Genomic DNA, 27,499 nt, shown 5'->3' on the forward strand with positions numbered 1-27,499 from the left:
AATATTCCAAATTTATGCTGATTAATTTATGCTAGAGGACATGAAGACACGATTGAATCCTCTCATGATATGTAGTTTTCATAATGTTTGTTTTAGTCAGTGACAAACAGTTATATTGTGTTGTTACTCTAAATAACCGAAAATAACTCGTTACACACTAGTGCTTGTGTCAATTAATCAGATATTTTACTAAATTGCCCTAATGACAATATATTTAGTTTACATTGCCCATTGGTTGCATTGATGTCGTAGATCATCACCTTGTAGATACTACAATAAATGCTTTTTAGTGTGCAAATGTTAATGATATAACTTGGATTTGTGGGTTTCTATTAGGAAGCATGTATTATTGTATCGTTGGAAGAATTAATGATTTTATTGTGAGTATAAGTGAATCTACACGAATGCGTACATGGGCATCAAGAAACCAAAGTTTGGTTAATTCTCTAGGATATGCTATCTTGTTGGGCACCATTAGTAACTTGCATATGCTAATTAGTTCTCTAGGGTTATGCTACCTTGTTGGGAACCAGTAGTAACCATTAGTAACTTCAAATGTAATTAGTGAGAATGAGGCCAGGAAAACTTTAAAAAACTTGCATGCTACATCATATTAATCTTGTAAACCACAAAAGCAAACTTTGATTTAAATTTGAAGCGGGTTAACTTCAAATATATTGAATAAGGATATTATTGCAGATGATAGTAAAGAATAAATACACGAATAGAACGTTCATGAAATCCAACTCATTCCCATGAGCTATGGGTCAAAGGGAAGAGATTGAAGGTCAATCATTGTAGAAACTTATATAATCACATGCAAAAAAAACAAAGAATATTGGTTGATGAGAAGAAATCCGAGGAATCCAAAGGGGGGGGTCAAGAGAAAGTAACTCGAGATATGTGATTGATAGGAGAGATGACGACATCCATAGAAAGCCAAAGAAATGGTAATTTAGGTAATGTAAAAGATCAACGAGTCAGGAGAAATCAAGCTTGGACCACCTAGCAAGAGAAAACAATTCTGACTGAGTAGGGTCATTCATATCAAAAGAGAGAAGGTCAAGAAAACACACTGTGGGGTATGGATCGATAAATCCGAGAGGCAAGGCATCCGCAAAAGAAAGATGTCTGGGTCGGCCATCTAGAAGAGAAGCATGATTTGGGCCATTGATCACCACATCGATGATGAGCTTAGGAAATGGAATGGCGTCGACTACGAGACTGTTTGGAGACCCCGGACGGCGTCCGAGTCTTGGGAGATGAATGGAACGAAGCGCTGAAGATGTGCATTCGCCCCAATCGGCGGGTAAACTGCGAGAAAAACCCTTCTCCGCCACTTGCGCTGCCGCGTCTTGCATTTGTTGTCGCGAGGTTTGTCCGGCCGCCCTTGGCAAGCTGTTGTTTTAGACTCATGTTCTCTGTCTCGAGGTCGTTCACACGCACCTGAAGCCTCACGGCATTGAGCTTGAGCTCTCGATTCTCTCGCGCGAGCTCTCGATTCTCTCGCTTGAGGCTCGAGTTCAGCTCGATATCCATCGTTCTGTGTTGGGGCGAACGAGTGAATGCACTTGGCCCGGACATATTGGGCGGACATTGTGTGACATGATATTCGGACGATGAAAGTGCATGATCAGATGATCGTGGCCTCGATCGCATGTGTGATGACGTGCCTCCTCCAACATTAATATCTTCGGTAAGTGTAAGCTCGCTCTCGTGTGTTGTGGCTGCCATCACATTTCGCATACGGAGTTGCTCGAAGTAGAGGACTTGCACCACCATTTGCACAGGGAGCCTCTCGTTTTGGGCAGCATGTGCGCATGCTTCTTGAGATAGTTTCTGGCAGTCCAATAACTTGCACATCTTCGTCCTCTCCATGTCAGGTAGCATAGGATGGGCCTACAACAAAAATTCATACCAATACAAGTTTAAACCTAGTCTCTCTGGCCACAATACTTAACATGCATTACGTTGTAAAGCAAGTGTATTTAGATGAGCTAGTCCCTTACATATGAGGGGGGGAATGCTTTGACCCCGTGCTTTAACATGTAATGTAATGCAATCTAATATATCGTACATACATATATGTATATTAAATCACATAAAGTAGACAATTGTACTATATCTTTGCTCTTGCATGGTTGCTTATCAAATTTTGTCGTGCTTTTGTTCGTCTCTATAGGTATTTAGTGAAGAGTGCCATATAGTTATATGATGGTCAAAATGCGTGTTGATGTCCTTCTCAACGATGACCTTTATTGACAATATGCCAAATAACGTTTCATTAAATGCAGTGAGGATTGGTCGAACTTATCACGAGAGTGAACACAAACCTGAAAATGACTCCCCTATGTTGAAGTGAAATGTATAAGATGTACTTATAACTTTTTAACCCAAAGTTGATACTAAACAATGTCTTGAAAGTCATAGCATTGGTTAGTGGACAAAAGAAAATAGTTTAGCTCTACCATACAGGGGGTTGAAGGGTGAAAAGGATAAACCACACAAAGTCCAACTTTGCTGCTGCTTCATGAAGTTTTTTAATTTAGGCTTGTTGGGCTTTGTAAGAAATGTCATGTCATCAATATACTTTTACATTGGGAGATCGCTAAAAGTTGGAGGTATATGTAACCAAAACCTCATCATATGAGGGATAGTTTGAAAGATCTTTAGACATGGAGGATTCAAAAATGCTCACAACCACTTAATTTTGGAGTAACTATAGTGTCGAACGATGTCTTCATTTTGGTAGAAAGCAGCTCGACTAAAAGTTTCCCAACACAAAAGCTCTTTCCTTTTGGTTTCATGGGTTGTCATAGATAAAAAGTCACCACAATTATTCCTTATTACTTTACTAGAATCATACACATTTTGGAGTAACTAGAGTGTCGAATGATGTGTTCATTTTGGTCGAAAGTAGGTCGACCAAAAGTTTCCCAAAGGAAGGAAAAGCTCATGGGAAATCGTAGATAAGAGTGAACACAATAAAGTCCATAAGAATTATTCCGTGGTAGTAGTTAACTAGAATCATACACATTTTACGTGGTAAAATTTTAAGTGCTTGAAAGTATAATGGAATCGATGTGCTTAACATTCAATTCAATCTCATTAAGTGTATAAAATTATATGCTTGAATCATGCAATTCAATCTCATTAAGTGTATAAAATTATATGCTTGAATCATGCAATTCAATCTCATTAAGTGTATAAAATTATATGCTTGAATCATGTTTGTGAATATTGACCTTAAGGTACATGTCGACTGCACGGTAAAGGCCATCGTGGACGGGTCGACCGTAGTCGGGGAGGAGCTCAGCGAGAGAGATGAATTTCGAAGACGGAAGGTGTGCATCCGTGGAGATCTCCGCGAGATATTGGTCGATGAGTTTTGCTACCTTCCGTATACCCCGGAACGGGGAATCCCCGTGATTCTCCGCATCTGAGAAAATTCCACTAGTACTCTCCATTGGGACGTGGCCGCCCATTTCCTCTCTATTGCGTAAATACGCGGCCACGATCCTTTGCATGAGGTCCACATCATAGACATTGGCCACAGCACCATGGTTCGTGGCATCCGAGCTCGTATGTGAAAGGATGGGGACTAGGAAGTCATTCACACTCGTGCTCTCCAGGTGCAACCCAACATGCCATTCCAAGTCCATCCGGCACGCGACCGTTGTGTCGAGCACGATGGAGGCCCTGAGTAACCCCAGCAAGAACCCAGTGTGAAAGAGTCCATTGTCTTTTGGGAGCATGGACACTAGGGTCTCAGCTAGTATCCTTTGCTCATGCTCTATAGCCTTAGTCACATAGTTGCCCATGACCATGTTATTGAGACCATCTTGGGTTGGTTTAACCTTGCCAGCTTTATTGATCATAATCCCCCTTCCTTGGATGATCTGATCATCAATCAGCACATAGCGCAAAGCCCCTCTTTCCATCAATGGCTTCATCAAGTTTTCCTCGGTGTAATGAATCAATGCTCCTCCCAACCTTTCCTTCTCCACCCCTCTCGATTTCAAGGCACCCATGACGCGTTGGAAAAGATCGATCCGAAGCACGGAGATGTGTCGGGCCCAGTGTTCGATAACCGAACTGCAGCTAAGCCCGTAATTCGAGAGATAAACGCGATAATGATCGGCCGGAAACTGTGGATTAATGGTGGGGCCATTAGGTGCATGATTCGTGGTTACAGTTGATGAACGTGAGGGGGTCATGTTAGGTGCATCAAATGGTGGAGTAAGGGTGATGCGAGGACGAAGGGGATGATGAGCACTAGACACTTTGGGACTGCTAACATCTAATTTGCAAATGCTCGAGACGATGGCGTCTATGCATCGGTTCACGATCTTGAGCTTCTCGGCTTCTCGTAGGATGGGTATGCATGAGTGGAGAACATCCACACATCTCTCCACGGTGGTGCTGGTGCTGGTGCTCGAGTCCGTGGCCGACACGATTTCATCGAGGAATGCCTCGCACCGGCTAACAAGATGAATCCCGGAATACAATAGGAACCTCCGCATGTGTTCAGGACTATTTTTGGTAGGATGGTTCATGGCCGATCCGAAGGCGGTAAGCTGGTCACGATGCCTGCCGAAGAGTGTGTTGAGTTCGAGGTAGTCTGCAGCGCAGAGCAATGGGGCGACATTCCGTGTCGTGATTTCGACATTGATTCCATTACAGCACTTGACTGTGAGCTCGAAGGCATCGGCACCGCCCGGGAAGCCCTTCAATTTGAGAACGGGCATGGAATCTGTGGCCGAGGTGGGGGCACCAACCCCCCAATTCCAGTTATGGTGGTGCTTCTTTGTGCTTCTATAATTAGCATGACCGGTTTCTTCTTCTTCTGCTTCTTCTTCTTCTTCTTCTTCTTCGGATCCAGAGGAGGAGGATATCATGGGTCTTAAATATGCTTGGTTTGTAAATTCAAGACGTTCAGCCATTCGCCGTAATTTGCCGCTACTCGCCAACAAAGGGAACTGTGTATTAAATTTAATCACTGCATATCAGTTAGGCTCATAATTCATGCAACTAATCATCATCATCATCATCATCATCATCACCATCATCATTAGTAGAAGATTAAGAAGACGAAGAAGAAGTAGTAGTTACAGTGGGGAATTATGACTTTACCTTGTTTAGTGAGAATGTTACAGCATCCACATTGATGCTGATTATGTCCCTCTCCATCCTCGGATCATCTAGCTGTGGAGAGAAAGGATTAATCCTGCAGGGAATTATCGTGAATGATTGATTACACATTCTTTCAGATCCAGATTGTATTTTTTTATATATTAAAAAACACAACCAATTTTGAAACTAAACCCTAAGCTTAAAAGAGTGAGGGATTCTGATAAAAAGCCTAAAATAACATCTACTACATTCGAGGGTCAGCTATATTGAATTGGGGGGGGGGGTAGTTTGGAGGATCTGCATGCAGAAGAAGCCATAGCGAATTTCCGAAGCTCATATTCTTGTAACTTATTGTGCTTCTTCGAAAAACCTAAATTGTATGTCGTTAAATCCAAGTCACAGAAGGTTTGATTGAAATGGCAGGAGATTAATATTTATTATTATGAGCAGGGAGGACAAGAAGAAGAAGAGCGAGAGATACAGAGATCGGTAGTGTTTTCAGAAGGAAAACAGCAGCAAACTAGTCTAGTGGCAATGGAGGAGATCGATTCTTATATTAACCACTGCGATTGATTCTGAGATATGGAGGTTAGTTACTAATTAGTTTTGTTTACTAAACTCTAGATCGACCTGCTAGAAAAAGAGGCGTCCATTGAATTAGATAGTGTTGGAGATCTCCCCCCCCCTCCTTCTGCTCCTGCTCCTGCTGCTGCTACAGGGGAGGGGAGACTAGCCCTTAAATCCTCTGTCTACACTGCTCATGTGATCCACAGAGAAGAAGCCATGGAATCTGTCTCTGTCTCTGTCTCTGTCTCTCTCTCTCTTGTGGGGCCCTGAGAAGAGAAAGAGAGAGAGAGAGAGAATCGCGAGGTAGAAGAGTCTGCGCATTTTTTTCATTTTTATTTTTGTACGCAGGAATTCTCTCGTTCTCTCTCTCTCTCTTTGATTTTTTTTCCCGATTGCAAAACAAAACAAAACAAAACTATTTATTTATTTATTTATTTTATTTTATTTGAAAGAGGTTAGTTAGAAAGTAACTTTGGGATCATGACGTCAGCTTCCGAATTTATCGGCCACGTGTCTTATGATCGACGTATCCACTTTGCTCGAATTTGATTCACAGTCCTCCACGTGGACTTTTCTGCCATCCCACGTGGATTTTTGAACCAACCCACGTGGACTTTTGTGACGTCATTGGGGGGTTTAAGAAACGAGAGATGTGGACATTCATTGCTGTTGGGACCAGATAGATAGATAGATAGATGCCTTTGACAGTCCACTGTGATCAACTTAAACAAACCTCTTATATGTCTCTAAAGATGGATATATTTTTAGGTCGAACTATTAAGTTTCTCACTCCTTCTGAACATGCTAGTTGGGTGCATCGACCAATATAGCTCTTTGAAGAGTGGTCTATGGCAAGGGGATTCCCATGGCATGTCACTGCACAACAACAACTCCGATTCATATGCTTTGATATTGGACTCGACCTAAAGGACATAAAAAGTACTTTGTTACATAGCCAAGTTCCAACCTCACATTTTCGCCAATATATAAAGGCAGAGCGCTCTTAGAACGTCCACGTGGAGTTTGGGAGGTGCTCCCGTCGATGTCTCTCTTGATAAGAATCTCTATTTATGTGAAAAGGGCGAGGGTTACAAAAACAATATGCTCAAGGGATAGAAACACTCAATTGTGCAAACGATATTCCGTGAAAAGGTACCCAACCTAGAAATGACATCTTTAGCAATATGGTTAGCGCTAGTAGGAGTTGATGAACTTTTTGAAATGCTCTATCCTCACCACAAAATTCTCGACAATAGAATATGCACGGTGGATTCCCATCCTATTGTTATCAAACTCCTCTCCGCTTAACAATACTTTCATTATGAGTTGTGTACCTTTTTTCCTTTTTACTAGAGAAAGATATTATCAAGCTTTCAATAGAAGTTTGGAACCGTTAATGAATTTAGCAAAGATTGTGAGTTATCTTGTCTCATGAAAAGGGTGATTCATTGAACTTTAATTACAAAAAGTCTTGGAGAAATCTCAAGCAAAAACCGCGACACAAAAGTGGATTGGGGTAAGACTTGTTTTTCAAGTCAATGTTGATCCTTCTTTACATAACACAAACTATCTATAAACAATGGCAAGCATTCAGGAAGCATTAAACCTTCATGAACAAAGCTTTGTCCTTAACATGATTGATCTTTCACTATAAATGTAGAATGTTTATGGGAGGTTAACCTAAAGAAAGCCTTAAAACTTTAAGAAAAAACCTTAATTGTTAATGCATGCGGGAGGCTAATAAACTTTGCCCTTTTATTTCTCTATTATTATTATTGTGTTAGTTGAGTTGCTAACTATAGACTCTTTTCAATGTCCAAAGTGATGTTCTTAAGCGAGTCAAAGTTCCCATGTTGAAGAATGAATGACGTGTACACATGACATTCTACCTCTCTCTTAATTGTAAGTGGATAACTACTCTAAAAGTTCCTCAAAATATTTCGAACTGATCTTAAAAGGAGTTTGGACAACATAAAACAATATATTATGTGCCATGCACAATTTGATGTACAACTATTTGTCTGCAAATGTAGGAGAGAGAGAGAGAGAGAGAGAGAGAGAGAGAGAGAGAGAATCTTAAAAAATATATAAAGGCTATACTTTTTCGTTCCTTGAAAAAGTGGCAAGTTTCAATACTTTCTCGAACTAAACTTCTAACCACTATCAAAGAGGGGAGATGAAACATAAGATAGGAAGATATCTAAGTTAGAGTATGTTACGAATGGACTCACGCTCTTCCATGGGTGATAATAAATGAATGGAGATTTTGTTTTACTTCTTTTCGATAAGATGTTGCTATTTTAAAACTCTCCCCTGAAAGTGTTGCTCCTCATGGCATCCACAAGCAAGTTATTTGGTGAACCTATGATGTAAATTTCAATAGGTTTTATGTCACGAAAATATTTCATTTGGAGAGAGAATATATTGCTTGATAGCTTTAATTTAACTTGGGAACTAAAGAATTACATGAACTGCAACTTCACTACATCACCATTGTCACACATGGATCCAAAATAGAGAGAGCAAATTGAAAAAAGAGAGGAACTGTTCACAATAGATGCTAAAGCATATAGTGTGAAAACATTTCCTTTATAAACATTATATGAGGACTTGGGATGTCCTCATGTGATGGTGTCATGGTAAAGTTGTGCCTTGCAACGTTACAGTTGTGTGTCCAGTTCTCGATCAATGGGTTTGATGTTCTGTCAATTATAAAACTTTTCATTGCTTTTGTTTATGTTCTTAAATTTTTGGTTCCAGATCTTCACATTGACAGTGTCCTCCTAGAGTAATAACATTTGCAACAATGCCAACCATACCTTTCAAAGGCAATGTTGAAAAATAATGACAAATGACAGAAGGAAAAATGTCACACAATGTAACAACATATAAGAGGTTTCCAAAGAGAGATGTAAGAACCAAAGGAAAGAAATCATAGATTGAAAATAAAAGAATCACAAGCATGTCAAAGAGAATTTAGACCTTGTTAAGGAGTTTGTGATGAGAGATGGAGAAAGGGTCAAGTAGAACAAAAATGTTACATTGAATAGAGAAATATATTAGGTGTTAAATCCATGGTTATGGCTTTACTAAGTTACCTTATTGAATTTCTTGTAAGTCTTGTGCTTCACAACCTTAAGGTTGACACTTGGAGGAACAAGCAATTCAAAACTTTGCTCAACTATAAAATTCTGCATGAGATCATGCACACTGAATTTTGCTCCTATTAAATGGTTTTGCAAAAGCAACATTAATTACAACCGAAAATGTTAGCAGGGCATGTAGTAGGTATTTCCAATACCTGGTGTAAGAACAATATTAGCATACGCAAGCCGATATATTAACATATATCAATGTAGACAAAAAAAGATATGCTACAATTTTCAAATTTACTAGGTTTTGAGATAATGAGGACTATATGATGATGAATTGTACATATGATGCGACATCACATCCAATTTTTTGTGGCAAGACTTAGATTTCTTCTTCTGCAACCTTCGATGTGCTACGAGTTGCACGATGAAGTTTCCAAAATCCAGGAAGTGAAACATGTTCACTATTGTCATGTCTTTTACATCCTAGGTTGAAATTACATTGTTGTGAACCTTAAGTGAATTGAGTATTGTCCCATCATGGTTGCATTGGGAATTGGGATCCAGAATAAATTAGTAATCTTGTACCTCTTTTGTTTCAGCAAACATTTTAATTTAGTTTTGATCTCATATTCATGTCCTTTAATGATATGGATGCATTTGATGGTTATCTCTAGGAAACAAATCCTAGGAAAATAAGTTCTAGGGGTTGGATAAGCCCGAAGACATGGCATGTGGCCTCAAGTTCTTCACCAATAAAAACGAATGTAGTTATTTGTAGATAAAACAATAATAATCCAACACATATTATCCGATTGTATGTATATTCAAAATCATGCTCAAATTATGAAACTATAGACCTCGTTGTGAAGCAAAAATATCTCAAAGTAACAGAAGCAATTGGCCGAAATAAACATAATTCTTGATTTTGTATGAGCACATACATGTTAATAAATTGGTTCATTAATGACACATGTCGTTTATATCACTTTTGGAGATCCTTTAGTCTGAGTTTTATATTCTTGGCCAAATTGCATGCAATCTAATTAGGATGCTTATTATTCTCAAACACATACTTAATCTTTTTACCCAACCATGTAGTAGAGTTAAGATGCCCCATATTGCTAATTAAAGATGTTGATTAGGCGTTGAGCTTAGAAGGGATTTACGTTATTACTTCTTGAAGTCAAGGAGTAACTAACTATATGGGCTACATTTTGATCTTATTAAATACATTGTCTTGTGTTATGGAATTCCATCACATCATGAACCCATACATACATGATACATATATGCTATACCCAACAAAACAATAGAACATGTTATGAATGTTTAAATGGAAAAACTCTAACACACATCTGGATGGTCCCTAATCACTCGAAAGAGTGATCTCGACAACAATTTTGTTTTATTCCATTACCTTCTTGGATATTACATCATTTCGCATCCTGGAATCATTTACCATCGTGGATATTACAACTATAAGTCACTTTTGAAATCTCAAAATTTTGAAATGCCCTAAAACACCTCCAAGTGTTACATAGAACACTTGGCAATAAGCACTAACCGAAAGTCACCAACATCCTCACTTTGCAATATACCCAATAGTAAATACAATATTTGGGGATGACAAACACCTTCTTTTTAGGTGAAAAACTAAATATCTTGAAAACTTTAACACCTCAGTACCTTTTATTTTCTTTTTTTTAGAAGAAAGATACACCTTAGATATTACTTGAGAAATGTACATATAAAAAACAGAAGGAGACATTTCATCTCACCTCTATTGTAATACAAAAGCTAATACCAACATCTGATCAAACAGATGATATCATATAAGGAAAAAATGGAGCACAACCTACAAGTTATGCAATAAAAAAGAAGGTATGGCATAATTCCACTTCATACTAGAAGTTGTATTTGAAAATAAGTGAAACCCTCGCCACCGTCTCTTAAAGTCCACTTGACGTTGCCTTTGAGAATCAGTTGAACCCTACAGATCATCATATTGTCCATGTATGGCATAACACCTCGGTACCTTAGCACACTAATGTGCAAAATATTAACTACACAATCAAACAATTATATCTTACTTAACCATACAATTATGTGTCACAAACATAGAAATAATATCGACATTTGTAATGGTTTCGGTAATTCTAGACATATCAACGGTTGAGGGATTGGTACTTCCTTCGAAAAAATCACGTGACCTATACTTTTTTTGGTGCTCCAAATACGTTTTACAATTTTCAATAACTAAAACTTGTATACTTGATGGTGGTTATGCATTTTGGTTTGTTCATAGATCTTCATTGAGGATGTATTTTTGTTTGAAAATGTCGTAATTCAACTTCATATGAATGTATTCTTAGGATGATTAACATTAATTCATGCTTCACAATTTCGGGTTGTCAATCACATCTACAATCTTATGTATTCGTCCCTATGCATGTTTTGAATGTCATCTAGTGGCCTTTGTAAGGAACCTAATAACAAAATGAAGTATTTGTTGGGAAACATGTCCCTCCGGATGGGAAGAAGAGAACGAACCAATTCCGATGGAGTCCAATGAGTATTTCGGCTGAGGCCAAAATCGAGATCGAAAACCGAAACCGAAATCGGGAGACTATAATTGTAAATAGTCATAATGTGCGCCTTGTGGGCTATATCTGTAAATTGCCCAGAAAGTTGTATTGGTATAAATACAACTAGGGCAAACTTATGAGAAAAAGGGGGAATCATTTTTTAGTTGTTATATAGTTAGACAGGTGGTAGTTGCCTCTATAATTGTGAGTGTGTGTGTGTGTGTGTGTGAGTGAGAGTATAACTCTGTAGCCGTCTGTCAGATGAAGGAGAACTCGAGGTCAATGCCTCCGAGTTTCTTATTTGTACTTCTCCTCTATCGTAGTGATATGTTTCTTGGGGTTTGTGGACCCCCGTGGTTTTTGCCCGTTCAGGTTTCCACATAAAATATCTGTTTTTTCTCGTTTTCTGTCTGTGTATCTATTTCGCTCGTTTCTTTGAACCTGCATACGAACATGAAACCGGTTGTGGCCGGTCGATACTCAACAGTATCAAGGAACGAACAAGATATTCATGTTGAAGAACAAGTTGGGAAATATTGCTTGAATGCGAAATAGTTTAAATACACCAAGTCACCTTATTAAAATTATATGATTCAAATATATAAACATATGATGGAATGATAAAACTTCCAATTCACAACATTAATATTATGATTCAAGGATTGAGCAATGGGTTCGATGTAGTGTTCGTTAAAACCATTCTTTATTGAAGTTTATCCACACAAGTAGTTTGCTCTCATATGATGTCTCAACAAGATTGACATCAATGCGCCATTTTGTTAAATGAAGGGTTTTGTAGGAAACTTTATAGGAGTTTATGCACAAAAGTTGTTCACCCCAAATTGATGTCTCAACAAGATTGACACTGTGTCATTTTCTATAAATGAAAGATTTTGAAGGAATAAGCAATAACGATTTAAAACTATTGTGATATTGTATGGTTGTCTTTGGATCCAATTTAAACATAATTAATTTAGTTACAAGATGGCTTTGAATCTCGGACTTATTGAATTTATACTTTCCAAGCAAATAGAACACTTTATTTGGTGTTTTTGAGGATTAAGAAATTGCAATAGACGTGTTCAACTCATTGTTAATGTTTTTGAGGACTAAGGAAATATAATACGGCTTAATGATAATATATGTTCATAAGTTCTTATTAAAATGGAATTTTAACTTAATTATGAAAAATGAAATAAAAGTTAATTATCGAGAATCTACATATATACATATATACATATAAATACACACAATGCTTACCATACGTACATTACATACATACATGCATGCGTGCATGCATCATGCATGCATTGCATACATAACCACTCAAGTTTTGGTTCAAATGAAGTTGTAGAATGGTGAAGAAGTCAAATCGGTGTTTCTTTATCTAGTCCTATTCTAATGCGTTTGGATGGTTGGTGATGTTTGGAGATGTTTCATCTAGAGACATTAGGAGATGTGTGAGGGTGAGCGGTGGGCATAATGATAGAGAGATGTGGAGGTGAGGCAAACTTGTTGAGGGTAAGTGTGTTAGGTGTATTGGGGATGATGTCTCAACTTGGTGATCAAAAGTGGGGGCATATCAATTCGAAAATCGATATATGTGCATTTAATGGAGAACTGGCTAGTGAAGTACAAATGATGAGCCAAGATGGTAGAGAAGGGATCGGGGAAGAAAGTAAGGGTAGAGAGGAAAACCATTAGAAAGTGAAGCATGCACAAGGGAGAAGCAAGTTCTACCATTAGGGCTCTTCGAGAAACAAATAACAATGAAAAGGCACAAAGGAAAGTCTTAGGGACATAAATAGAGATATCTACACAAATGACTTTATCCACTTATGATAAAGAGTTCATGTTGAATAAACTAGAGGAAGTCCATCGGTCGGAGTCAAGCGAGTTGATTGATAGGCTATCAAGTGTAGTGGCACTAGTAAAGCAATGTGTGAAGATGTGCTAAGTGGGTCACGGTCATGGATATTTGGTACCCATTGTCAAGGACGCAATGGGATGGTGTTTTGTCCTTTATGACTTTGAAACTAAGTGTGGAATCATTAGGATGCAAAGTTTTGGAGTTCTATGTTGGGGAGGCCAAGAAGAGAATTTTCTCTCTTTTTTCAATCATACTTGAGGATGAAGAAATTTGAGGTAGAGATGATCCTAGATACTCAATGGTGTGCGAAAATTTGGTTATCCGAGTGTCATGAAACGTATTATTGTTAACGCAGGTTATATCACTCCACAAGTTATATATTGAATACCAAGCATGGCATATTAACAATCATAGTGGAGAGACAGCTTCCCAAAAATACACTTCAATGCTTCTTTATTTCCCAAAATGCCATCACAACATTGGTTAATAATTACTAGTAGCACATTTTGAAGATTACCATTGAAGGACATTGGTGGACAAGGGCTTATGAAAATACATAGAGGTATTTATGGACTAATAAAGGAAAACTCAGTAGTGTGTACCTTAGAACATAAGATGAACTCATGTAGACCCACCCTAGTTATACAAATGATTGGGCATTATTATAAAGGCCCAATTACGCACGCTAGTACTTAATTCATGGATTAATCATTAATGTGCAAAGCACATTAAGGAGTACTTAATCATTAATAATCATCATAAAAAACCCCGCAGCAAATATTAATTACTCTAACCATAGGGGCACTCTTTTGAAATAAAAGAAAACCTGAGGACGGGCATCCTCGGTCTCTTGTTATTTCATTTCTCTTATTAAGTTTCTTACAGTAATAAGTTACTAATAACTAAGGAGGATATATAAGATTCTATAACATAAAATTCCAATTAATTCTATTACTATTATTAATAATTCCATAATAATGATCATGATCGTGATGATTAGTATTAACGATCTCCTCATTATTACCATTAGTATGATTAGATTTCGTAATTGGATCATTAATCAAGAGATGGGGAGGATCATCAGGATCTTTAAACAGGCGACGCGAGATGCGATTAGCATGCTTAATTAGGTGATTAGAGCCGAGATTAGGAGTTGATTCCGAATTGCTAACCAAGTGAAAAATAGGAGGAGCGTCATTAGGGGGATTCAAATACAGTTGGGATGAATTAATCAGGTTATTAGGGTGTGGGTGGGGAGGGTTAGGTTCTCCTTGGGCACTGATTAAGGGATTAGTTGAGTGATTAGGGTGTAGTTGGGCACTAATTAAGAGGTTAACATTGCGATTCGTGGTCTTGTGGTTCTTCCTACATGCACCTCCAATGGGAACATTCCTTAATGATCCTCCTTTGGTCCAATATCTCCTGCAGCTCTTGCAGAAATGCCTGGGCTGCAATGAACTGTAGTTATTGTAATAGCAGAACTTGGTGTTGCTTGAATCACATCTTGGGCACCTTGGTGATGATAGAGTATGAGTGCCAATCATTGAATTTTCGGTGCTGCTAATTATTGGATTTATTGTAGTAGTGGTAGTAGGATTAGTGCTCATCAAGATTGAATTAGGCTTGATAAACCTTGGATTAGTGTTCATAATCGTTGGAGGATTAGTGTGACGGATTGATAATATGGGCCTCATATTCGTTGAATCATTCGTCGTTGTCATCACATGATGATGATTCATTAGATTACTGTGATTAGAAATTCCACTGTTGTTATTGTCACAGTCATTATGATCGCTGCTGCCGCGGTTGTTATGAAATTGTCTCGGTTTGATATCTGCACATTCCTTAATCCCTTCCATATATTTAACCCTGAATGTCTAATAAATCAACGGATTAGCAGATACATGAGACTGCATTAGCAATGTTTAAACTATTCGTGCTTAAAAGTTAGCAAAGAGATTCATTAATTACCTTGGGGTAATATTATGTTTGGGGGAATGTATAATGGTAATTTGTTTAAAACAAAACAAATTTATATCCGTACTTAATTAAATCCTCAAATCATGACGAGATTCGCAATTAGCGAGTAGTACTGATTACATCCCACATGAAATTATGTCATTTGGTCATATTGCAGCACATAATTAACAATGATGGAATTGATTGCATATACATATAACTAATGGAGGATGAATTCTAAGAAAGTATGTATGTGGAGATGAAATCATTATAATTAAGGTGGCCTAGGGGTAAATAGTAGATAGAATGACTCCTGAAAGAAGAAGAAGAAGAAGAAGAAGAAGAAGCAATGACTTTAAGGAGTATTGCGGAGTAATAATGTGAGTGAGTGGTCGTGTCACGTGAGGCTTGATGACATGTCATAGGGTCTAGTTACTAAGCTAATAATACAAGATTAGGGGGCTATATATATAATTAAACTTACCTTTTAAAAAGCATTTATCGCTTATGTGCGCACTAGGTCCTTCTTACACTTTACCCCTCCAACATTTCTATGTGTCATTCTTTTACCCTTAAGAGGTCTGTATATGTTAACTACAACTTGTACCAATGCCACTAAGAAGCCACACGGCGTGTCATGTCTAGTAAGTTCACTAAATTCATCATCCATACGCCATACTCGTGATACTTGCAGAACATTAATGTGCATTAGACCGCCATGCCATACGGCAAGTTAGATTATCAATATGTTAGTTTGTTCATTATCTTTGTGCAAATCAATGACAAAGCATCTCATCTGCACCTCTCATCACATCTATGACTTCACCAATATATTTCATGTGTCATTGTTGGATCCTTGTGCTTCTAGCTTCTTCCCAAATCGAGTTATTGATAATGGAACAAAGTACGAGCTTGATTCTACCATTATATTTGGGATAATTACTTCATGTTACCCTAGCCAACATGTTCCATTGTATTCATGGTAATCATTGTAACATTTTAGATGGTCATTGGTAACTTTAGTAGTTGGTTGCATGATAACCAAATAGCAAACATGCACACTAGCCAAGTGAGAGGGATGCTTGAAGGCTATGTTGTGATCATGCGTAAGACTAGAGATAGTGAATTTAGGAGGGTTTCAATGTTTAAAAACAAATCTAGTTAAATAATAGTACTCTTCGACTAACTCGTTCTAAACTAATCTTGTAATTCTGGTATATGGTAAAGATTTTATTTATTTATTTTTGTCTTTGGATTCAGTATTAGTATTTATTTTTCTTTCCTCATTATCACTAGAGGAATGGCAAGGTGATTGATAGTGTTGCGTTGTTTTCAAATATCAACTTGTTAATGAGGCCTCTTTCCATCCTTTTTAGCCCATGCGCACTTACCTTTCCTTCAAATAGCTCTACCATTAGAGAATCAACCATGATTGTCCAATTATAGTTGCTACATTAGTTATATTGGATGAGAAAGAAAGAAAGTATCACAACACATGCTTTCTTTCTCATCCATTTGAGCATCTCTATCTTGATATGAATGTCTCCCACACTTATGAACGGCAATTGCTTAACCATCTACATTCATCCTCATAATACATTAGAAGGAAGACATATTTAAATGAACCATAACACATTATCTTTCTTGTGGTTGATTAACTTTTGTACTTAATATGCATCGACAAAACTACAAGAGTTAATTTACCATAACTATCAAGTTCCCCTTGGGAGGGGGAAAATTTTCGATTAACTTCTCATATTATTTTGAGCATGTTCTTTGTAGCCAGTATATACTTGTTAGGATGCTCCTTATCTATAAACTATGACTATGTCGAAACTCATAAAGCACAAGATGGCTATAGTATATAAAATAAGTTTTTCATTGAGCTACAATTCGTGGTTCATTTGCAAGGCATGTGCTTAAATCACACAATATTTCTTTGTACATGAACAAATTACCTTCTTGAAAGTGTCACCTTTGCATTCTAATGTTGTGATCATTTTGAAACTTTGCCTAAAAAGTGAAACATTGTTTTCCTAGGGGGGGAGAGAGTGTGTTTATCTTCCTAATCAAGTATGGGAACTAAACTTGGGGAAAGCTAACCCAAATGTGATCAAAGGTGGAGCACTAGTGTAGAGTGCGATACTAAGACTCAAGAACTTTTAATGAGAGAAACAATGAGAGATGTGAGTAAGGTATATGGAGATGATGGTGGGCATGGGGATGAGCTTTAGGATGCCCCTTTAAGCTTGACTATGCTAGTGAGCAAAGAGCTTGGTTTTCGCTTTACTCAACTTTAGCTTTGAAAATTAGGTTGACATAAGTCGTGCTCTTGAAAAGGATATGATCTTATTTGTGTCGAGATCTTCACTACTTAGTGATTAGTGTGTATATGCCATAATATAGACAAGGTTCTATATTTTAATGTCATTAGGGAGCCTCCATCTCATGCATGGTCTCTAACCATGCAAACATAGCACACCTATGTCACACACCACTTCATGGCTATGAGTTGGTGTACTATTCCATTGTGATAAACAATCTCTTGTATGATACACATCTTAGTCCATGAGTTTGCGCCATCTATTAAATGTACAATATGGTTTCGAATTTCTATTGTATATTCCATTTATCATTTCTACTATTGCTTATGGGTTCAATACCTCACCTTATCAATTCTTAAACTCCATGTTCTGGGTGTAGAGGTAAAGCCCACATTTCACAACATTAGCACTAAAGATTCATGACTTAGCAATAGGTTGAAATGGTGTATACATTGTATAAACTCTTCATAATTTTAGTTTAAGATAATCTAAAAGCCTAGGGATTTGCTCCTTAAAAAGGGTTAGAACTTTGGAGATGGTCATTTTTGTTCATATTAAGAAGATCGCAAACCATTACCTCCCTTTTATGTATGTATTATGTGTTTACATTGTTTTTTCATCATTGGTGTAAGCAAATTTATCTTTTTCAACTCTATGGTAGTTCATTAACTATTAGTGTGAAGTATCATACTTCACAAGAACTTGTGCATAAGTTATATCCAAGAGAAGATCTCATATCGTGGCCTCAAAAAGAAGTTACAAGTTATGGTTCAAACTTCAAATTATGAGAACAATGTATCTAAGGAGTATCCCCTTCTTACCCTTTGAAGTCCCAACATGATGAGCCATTTGTGTCATGATGTTCCTTTTCTTTATACCAAACAAGAAGTTTATTTTTACCATTTCCCAAATTGGGTGAGAATGTGGTTTATAATTTCCATTGTTGTCTCCCATGTGGCAATGCAAGGGATATTGAAGAGAATGTTAGACCCCATTTCAAGCAAATTGAATTCGAAAGATTGAAGTGACTAGTTCTCCCAAAATAAGCTTCTCATTACACTTTGATAACCTCAATTAATGTTAAGAAATCACATCTTCTTTCTCTTACTATATACAATTCCACTAATTGAATCACGAAGATATTAATCAAAACCAAAAAAAGTTGGAGATTTTTTTGGAAAAAAGAAGAAGAAGTTGGAGTTTCCCATATTTGCTAACATGACATTGAACTCCCACCTTTTAGTAAAGATAATTGAAAGAAATGCTAGTGTCAATGAAAATGCATAGGACGTTCCCAGGTTACCCAAGAAACTTTGGCTCCTAAGAATATCTCCTTTCAGGAGGGGTTATGAGTACAACAATAATGCATTGCTCATGCAACATGTGCATTTGAAATGTCATCGCGAATTTGCACATAAACATGGACATGCAACATTATATTAACATATGTGGCCCCATTGTAGAAAACTATTAGATACAAGAAGATGCATAACATCACGAGACATTGATTGGCACCATATTCTTCTGATCTTGAGGGTACAATAACATCTTGCCTCGGGATGGATGGATTTTTAAATGGTTTACTTTGAGAAGAGGGGTGGTGCTCATATTCATAGATTAAAGGTCACAATCATTTTAAAGAGAAAATAGTAAGATTCCCACTAGACTCATTTCATATGGAAATGTCAAGATAGCACATTGTATCTAAGACCAATAGGCAGCAATTTACAATGTTGTAGAAGTCAATAACAAGGGCATGGAAATTAGTATGTCAATAATGGAGGATCCAATTAAAGCAAATATCATGACACAAATAAACATTTGCATTCTCCATATTCTAAGGTGATACTTTTCTATGAAAAATTTAAGCACGGAATTATGCGGGAAGAAACCAATACAACCACTTTGACGCATGAAAAGGTGAAGAATATATTGAAAGGAGTAAAGCAACAGAAAAAGACACATGTTTATGCATGAGATTGCTATCCGATATGCCATTGCACTTGTTCATGCATGGGTGAAGAGAAAGCATTTGAGCATACGACAATGATCTACACAAACAGCAATTATTATTAGTTGTAAATGCATGCATTTGTTACTATGGAGGATGTGTGGTTTAGAACCACATGCACATAAGTGTTTGTTGAAGGCTGAAACCCTATGGATTTAGAACATGCATTTGTTATTGTGGAAGATGGATGATGTAGAACGGCATTCACATGAGTGTTTGTTGAAACCCTAGGATTATAAACATGTCATAAATTGATTAATAAGAAAAGTAATATGCACAGGAATCCAAGATAGTAAATGCAAGTTTTATGAAATCTTACAAATAACTTATTGTTCAAGTTCATTGTCGTTCATCTAGATTAAGTGTGAGCAGGTTTATTAAGCCTACATTTATGAAATCGTCATGACTTCCCAATACATTCTAGCGAAATTTTTGGATGGCAATTTATTTTGCAATGAAACCAATACATCATTGTAAAAAAGTGTCAAGGGAGCATGAATTTAAAGTGGGTTGTTTTTTAGTAGCATTACGTAACCCTTCTAAAGTTTTCTTTCTTTTCTTTTCTTTTCTTTTTTTAATACAAAATATCCTCCATTGGTATGTGGATCTAAACTAAATAATTGTAACTTTGTAAGGCCTACATAGAAAACACAAAATATTGTTTTGAAAGCAAGGTAAGCCATCTTGTTAACCATGTGACGAAGGAAGATATTGAGATATAAACAAGAAGTTATTGCATATAGAGAGGTATACACAATAATTCGTCATAGATCAATGTCTTCATGAATGATGCCAATTTCATGTCCTCTTCTAAGCGATAAACATAACTTAACAAAATGGCTGGTTTGGACAAATATGTTTCAAATGCCATTGTCATTATAAAAACATTCATGTTCTTACCATACATGATAGCAAAGTTGAAGCAATTGTGATATGATATTTACATTCACAATATATTTCTTTTTCAGCATTCATATGTTCAAGTCTAAGTTTAATGGAACCCCAATGTGTTTCAATGAGAATAAACAACATCCTAATCATTCCCTTGATATTTTTCGACAAGATAAGTTTTTTAGGGGTATCATGAAGGCATGGTGGGATTTGAAACATAACTTGGTCCAATCTCTACCATCATGTATGGAGGAATGGTTGTGACAACCCCTTATAATGAACCCATTATTTCTATCTGAGGAAGGAGGAATGTTAGGAAAAAGAACTAGGTTGAAATGGGCTAATTTTGATAGAGGAGAAAGTTGGATCGGTAAGGAATTGCCTGTATTTTTCTTCTTCGTCGATTGAAAACAAAACCTAGATTTGTCGCACAATTTGGGGTGGAAACATTATGTATACAGAAATTGATAGAGTGTTTATGATGCATTCCTTTCAACCTTCTCAAAGTGGTCTATTTTGGTATGGTATGTTTTCATCTTTACATGTCTTGTTGGGGGTCAAAGCTTATAAAAACTCTCATGATTGTCTATATTTCGATGTTTTGCGGTCTGGACGGCTTCATTCTATCGTTATGGAAGACGAAGTTGTATCTCAAGGGAGTATGTTGCCTGTTCTTATATTGTGGAAAAATGATAAAAAATGGATGTTGAATCCACACCCAAATGATATAAACAATTTATCTGAATTGTGGGTCTACGAGAATAAGCCTATTGACAAACTTTTGTGGGATCCCAATGAATGGAAATGGCAAAGTATATTACCACAAGGAATGTTAGGCAAGCAAATCCCATTTTTACCGAGTACTGAAAAAATGGGTAGAGAATTGCTAAGGAGGCGTGTGGTTGTTACGCCAGCAGCATGTAAATTTTGGAACTTGGGTAATGTACGACACTCTTGGTTAAATGCTTATTGGAAATGGCTATGGGCCATGGAAATTCCTAGAAAAGTTGTCTTGTTTAGATGGTTGTTGGTACATTATGGCACCCCTGTGAAGTCATGGATGAAGGGGCATTGCCATTATTTAAAATGTGACAATTGTGGTTTTCCCAATGAAACGATGCACCATGTTTTATGGGTATGTCCTATAGCTAGAGTAGTATGGAAAAGAGTGTTGAGAATTTTGTATCCTATTTATGGTAAACATGTGTGCACATGGGGTTTTGTGAGATGGGGAAGGTTGGCTGAAGAAATACATAATTATGAAAGGGGTTGTGTTGATTTTCTTCTCCTCTCTTATGGAAGACAGGTGTTGGAGGCCTCTTATACTACACCAATGCATTGTTTGAAAGAAGACAAGGTTTGGTCTACTATATCTTCTTTAGTAGTTTGGATGTTATGGAAGGCAAGATGTAAGTGTGTATTTCAGAATGTCAAACCAAATGCAGTTGAGTTAGTCAAGGAGATATGGTTGATGCTCCTGCATACTCTAAGAGGTCAATATGAAGCAATACATGGTGAGCCTAATGTTGTGTTTCGCAAGCAACAACAATTTCGCGAAATTTGGAAAAAGGCAGAGGTCTTCACCTATTTTGGGGACAGAATAAAATGGAGATACGCTCCACCAAGATGGCTTTTTCCGCCCCCTGTCTTGAAAAGACCTTGCATGAGGGTTTCCACTACTAGACATGTTGATTCATGTGGGTAGGAAGGTTGTAATAGATTGTATGGATACTTTGTAGCCTTTGGGCATCTTTTCATTAATACCACGGTGAATCTTGACTTTTAAAAATAAAATAAAAATAAACAACACCCCTACAACATAAATCCATGATATCCATTTGTGCAATGCACTTCTATCTATGAATGAACTTTCTTGTTTCACAACTACAAGAAGATAAAGCTCCTATATATTAATAAGAAGGATTGTATCCCCTCAATCAAATTGAAGTTGTCCCCTTAAAATATGTTTTATTTCTAATTGTCCCTTTGAAATGTTTTTTAGCATTTGAGATTCTTAATGACTGATATGTGGTCTTTTTGGGGCGTTCCTTTATTTTATCCCTTGCATTCACAACATAGAACAAAGCTATTCAACATTTGATGATCTTAATGATTAATGAAATTATGAATGGATATCTTGACCCTGTAATTGCAAATACAAAAAAAGATATAATATGATATTTTATGTCTTTTTCTCTAAAGCACAATCATGTGCATGGAAAAAGGTTCCCTCTCCTGTGTTTTCAAATTTTCAGCAACCAATTAATTTAAAACTTTTAGCAAAATTTTGAAAGTAACAATTCACAATTGAGAGGGAACCATTGTATATGTTCATGTTTTTAACCTAAAACTTATGGAGAAACAAATGGAAAGTAAATCAAGTTTTCCCCCATCTAAATCTTAATCACACTTTTAAATTAAAATACATAACATAAAGATGTCACGACATCATAACAATTTCTTAGTGCCATGTGTAGATGGTTGTTATTCTTCTCATGAACATTGTTGTTCATCAGGATTGCAAGTCAAGAAGAGCTTTGATCACCTCCTTGCACCAATTGGAGCAATTGCCACAACGGAAGAGAGACCTAGCAATAAGGTAGAACTATCTACATGATGTTTGGGGTTGGTGGTAACATAGAAGGTGTTGTGAGTGGTATGGTTGGATTCTTAGTAGCCAACGGTGTTGGATTCTCACCATGCTCATATACTATTGTTACAAGCCCTATCTTGATGCACATGGCCAATGATAAAATAAAACGGGTCAACCAAGTGTTGGAAACTATGTCAAGAACATTTACATTTCTTATCATGATAGACTCCATTTATCCAATAAATTGCTAGAGTTAGCTCAAATTGACACCACCCTCATAAGAAGATGAAGCCCTCTCCAAAAAACAATAGTTAAAACAAATGTGAAGCCAATATTGAAGTAGATGGCCTAGGGATTCTTGGCCATGTGCATCAAGATTGGGCTTGTAACAATAGTATATGAGCATGGTGAGCCACACATGTGGATGCATAATTATGATCCAACTAAAGGCGCAATACTTACCGGTACTCCCCATATGATAGGTGACCACAATGCATACGAGAGTGTAGTCAGAACCCCATGTACACTCTAGCTTGGTACTTTGGTAAGTGATGTACAATTTGATTTTACTTCATGTTCTCTTTATTATAGTACTTACAGTGCGTAATGATATTGTGCCACACTTTATTGTATTATATATAAAATGATCTAGTAAATTATGACAAAACATAATGCTCTCGTACTGCTCCCTTATTGTCGTTTGTTAAATGCATGGTGAACAAACCACATGGAATGTTCATAAACTTGAAGGATAGTGTTTGTTAAATACATTTAATTCATGTTCCCAGTAACTATATAATTGTTGTATAATAATATGTGTTCACGAGTATTTGATTCACTAGATTCTTCATTGTCCCCCATAGAATATAGAAATAATTCTCCCTCTCTTATACACCAGGAAGCACACACGCACACACTAACTTCCAACCAGAAATACAATTGAAGGAAGTGGAAAAAGATGTGGAAAACCAAATTTTAATGTTCAAAGTGGATCTAAGATAATCGAGAAGACATATTATGCTTTGTCATGATTCAATAGATTCCTTGGTGAATGATGCTTTATTGCAACGAAATTGTATAATTGCTCACTCGTTGCACAGTATGTTATTACCTACATATATAATTCCAATGTGAATCCATATTATGTTCTAAACACACAATAGATACTCCCCATATGTATCCTAGAGCCTATTAAGATAACAAGCTCAACCACACAACATTCACATGCCTCTTGGGGCAAATGTGTGTGTTAAAGTTCACCTAATTCACAAAGGTAAAGGTAAGTAAAGTGAAAACCAAGCTCTTTGTCCATGGGCATAGTCAAGCTTAAATGACCTATTAAGATAACAAACATGTGTTTCACAATTGACATTATAAATGGATGATACCTTTATATTGAATCCAAGGGATACTTTTAATATCTCACAGACTCTTCTCCCATTATTAGTAGCTTAATCGTAGGTTATATATGTACTCACATAGAAGTCTTATATAAACCATGACCCCCCTCTTGTATAGAATATTACAATGATGAGAGCACACCTAATCAAATATTCATCAACACCTTACAAGATTAGGGAGGCTTGGTTTTTATAAGAGTTCCATGCAATTACACTTATAAGTCAAAATAAATCTGGAATCTACAAATGGACAGATGGTTGATGTTGAAAATGAAGCAGATTTTCAATAAAGATGGTGTTGGAGGGGGAAGCAATTTTTTATGAGTGCCTGAGGAGAGTATTCATTGGCATTAGGTTGAATCTAAGTAGGTTGAAGATGGGGAATAGAAGAGTGGTTTGGCTTTGCTCGGGGAAGTCATCCTTATGGGATTTTTATTTTTATTTATTTATTTAATTTTTGATTTGTGCTTGTCACAAAGATGGATGATGTTACAAGATGTTGAAGCAGTTCTAGGGAGTGACAGGGAGGCTAGATTATGTTTCAATTCTTTTCGAATTTGGGGAGTGCTTTGCTCAGTTGTTTGGGAAGGATGATTGGAGTCATATAGTCAAAAGGTAGTGTACTAGGATGTATACATTACGTTGCAAGTCTTATGATTGCTGAGTATGAACAGGTTGAATGGGGAAAATAGAAGATTGTCTTAAGATGCAGCTACCGTGTGTACGTTGAAAGTGGAAAATAGAAGACTGGTTTGGCTTTGCTTGGGGAAGCCATCCTTCTGGGAAAATCTTCTTGCTTGTGACAAAGATGGATGATGTAAAAGGATGTTTGAAGCAATCCTAGGGAGTGACAGAGAGGCTACAATATGTTTCAAGTACTTTTCAAATTTGGGGAATGCTTTTCTCATTTTTCTGGGGAGGATGAGTGGAGACAAACTGTCAAAAGGTATTGTATTAAGATGTATACATTAGATAGTAGGTTTTATGTATTGCTACTTATGAGCAAGTTGAATGTGGAAGATAGAAGACTGCATAAAGATGCAACAACTTTGTGTACGTTGAAAGTGGAATTAGAAGATTGGTTTGGCTTTGCTTGGGGAAGTCATCCTTATGGGGATTTTTTTTATTTTTGCTTTTGTTCCTACTTTATGTACATTGAAAATGGAAAATTACAAGAGTGGATTGGCTTTGCTTGGGGAAGCCATCCTTAGGAGAAAATCTTTTTACTATGGGGCAGAGTTGGATGATGTTTAAGGATGTTGAAGCAGTCTAGGGAGTGACAAGGAGGATAGATTATGTTTTATTTTCTTTTCAAATTTGGGGAATGGTTTTTTCTTTCTCTAGGGAGGATGAGTGGAGACAATTGGTAGCATGTTTTAGGTGTAGCTAACTATGTGCAGGTTGAAGAAGGATGGTGTTTCACAATGCAACTTCTTTGTGTGGGGGCCATTACTTATCGGCTCATTTAGTCTGCCAGGATTAAACATGTCTGATGGGACAGACTCTCATTATTTTCATTCCGGTGCATGTGGTTACCATTGCATGTGGGACTCTAGGCTTTTTAGTTATGGCGAATGGGAGGATCTATGCTTCTTGTTGTCCAATGCAAGATGGTGGATTGAGCACAAATTTGATGGTTTTCGTTATGATGGTGTAACATCAATGATGTACACTCATCATGGACTACAAGTTTCCTTTACTGGGAATAACAATGAATGTTTTGGAATGGCTACAGATATAGATGCTTTGAATTACCTCATGTTGGCAAATGAAATTATCTATGCTTTATAGCCAAATGCCATTATTGTTGGAAAAAATGTAAGTTGAATGCCTACCTTTAGTCTCCCTGTTGGAGATGGAGGTGTTGGTTTCGACTATAGGATGCATAAGGCAGTTGCAGACAAGTGGATTGAATTGCTAAGAAAAAAGACATGCTGAGAAAATGTGTTGTTTATGCTCAAAGCCATGATCAGGCTTTAGTTGGAGACAAGACAATTGCATTTAGCCTGATGGACAAGGATATGTATGGCTTTATGGCCCTTGATGGACACAACACCAACAATTGATATTAGAGGACAACACAGTTGATTTTATTGGTCATGCGTGAACCTTATATCGAGATGATGCATATCTGGAGTCTTTTACTAAATAAAATCAACATAGTTTATATCTGGAGGCTATTATAACCAGCATTAAGCTTGTGGATTATGAAAGTGCTAACAAATTAGTATAGTTTTAGGGAAAACAAATGTGCATGTTACAGAGAAAGATGTTCTGCCCCTGAAAACTTCCTTTGCAAGTATATGATGGCTTCTTTTGAATTCCAGGAAGAGTTTTCAGAGAAGTAGAGCTTGGAGAGTCCATCAGATATGCTTTAGGTGATGTTGTTGAAGGTTAGTTAAATGAACTTTTCTGTTTGAATGCTGCAAATCACATTCCCAAACTTGAGGGCAGCTTGCCTCATCCAAGTGGTTATACATAATATAAAGATTGTTTACAAATGTCACAGTGAAATGTGGCTAATGTTCTGAGTCATTAGCTCATTTTCGAGGAGGCTCTCTGTATATATACCCTTTGTATGAGCTTGGTGAATTAGCACAAGGTTTTGCACGACTGAGTGCAGTTTATGGTTGGACATATATGCTTGCAAAACCAGAGTGTAAGGTAGAATTTGATGACGAAGGAAAGGTTTGTGGTGTCACATCGAATGGAGAGACGGCGAGGACAAAGAAGGTTGTAGGTGATCCATCATATCTTCCAAACAAGGTGAAAAAGCTAGGCAGGAAATCTGACATGAATTAGTCTTTTGGGACCCGTGGATGAAATTTTCTTCGATACCTATGATACATTTGTACCAGTCAATGAACCTTCATTGGATCAATGCTATATATCCAATAGCTAGGATGCAACCACCCATTTTGAGACCGCTGTGGAAGATGTTTTGGCAATGTATACAGCTATCACTGGAACGGTTTTGGATTTGTCTGTGGATGTAAGTGCAGTTACTGCAACTGATGAGTATTTCTTTTTGCCATCTCTCTTTATGGGAGACATACAGTTAATTACAGAGC

At 37.0% G+C, this 27,499-nt stretch overlaps 2 protein-coding genes across 2 annotated transcripts; both read right to left on the reverse strand.

The window, feature by feature from the left end:
• Positions 1 to 853: 853 nt before the first annotated feature.
• Positions 854 to 5,801, reverse strand: LOC147868032 (BTB/POZ domain-containing protein At5g48800-like). Its single transcript, XM_087315960.1, has 4 exons — positions 5,764 to 5,801; positions 5,134 to 5,227; positions 3,246 to 4,979; positions 854 to 1,899 (listed from the first exon to the last, which is right to left on the reverse strand). Exons 1-4 carry the CDS (start codon positions 5,784 to 5,786, stop codon positions 1,195 to 1,197), a joined length of 2,556 nt encoding a protein of 851 aa, XP_087172086.1. The 5' UTR covers positions 5,787 to 5,801; the 3' UTR covers positions 854 to 1,194.
• Positions 5,802 to 13,779: 7,978 nt separating this feature from the next.
• Positions 13,780 to 15,501, reverse strand: LOC147868033 (uncharacterized). Its single transcript, XM_087339647.1, has 2 exons — positions 15,222 to 15,501; positions 13,780 to 15,127 (listed from the first exon to the last, which is right to left on the reverse strand). The coding sequence occupies exon 2, from the start codon at positions 15,107 to 15,109 to the stop codon at positions 14,174 to 14,176; it is 936 nt and encodes a 311-aa protein (XP_087195773.1). The 5' UTR covers positions 15,110 to 15,127; positions 15,222 to 15,501; the 3' UTR covers positions 13,780 to 14,173.
• Positions 15,502 to 27,499: the final 11,998 nt, after the last annotated feature.

Source organism: Azolla caroliniana, unplaced genomic scaffold (assembly GCF_043228905.1).
Source record: "Azolla caroliniana isolate FFs.n. ecotype wild unplaced genomic scaffold, voAzoCaro1.0.p SCAF_2, whole genome shotgun sequence".
Classification (NCBI taxonomy): domain Eukaryota; kingdom Viridiplantae; phylum Streptophyta; class Polypodiopsida; order Salviniales; family Salviniaceae; genus Azolla; species Azolla caroliniana.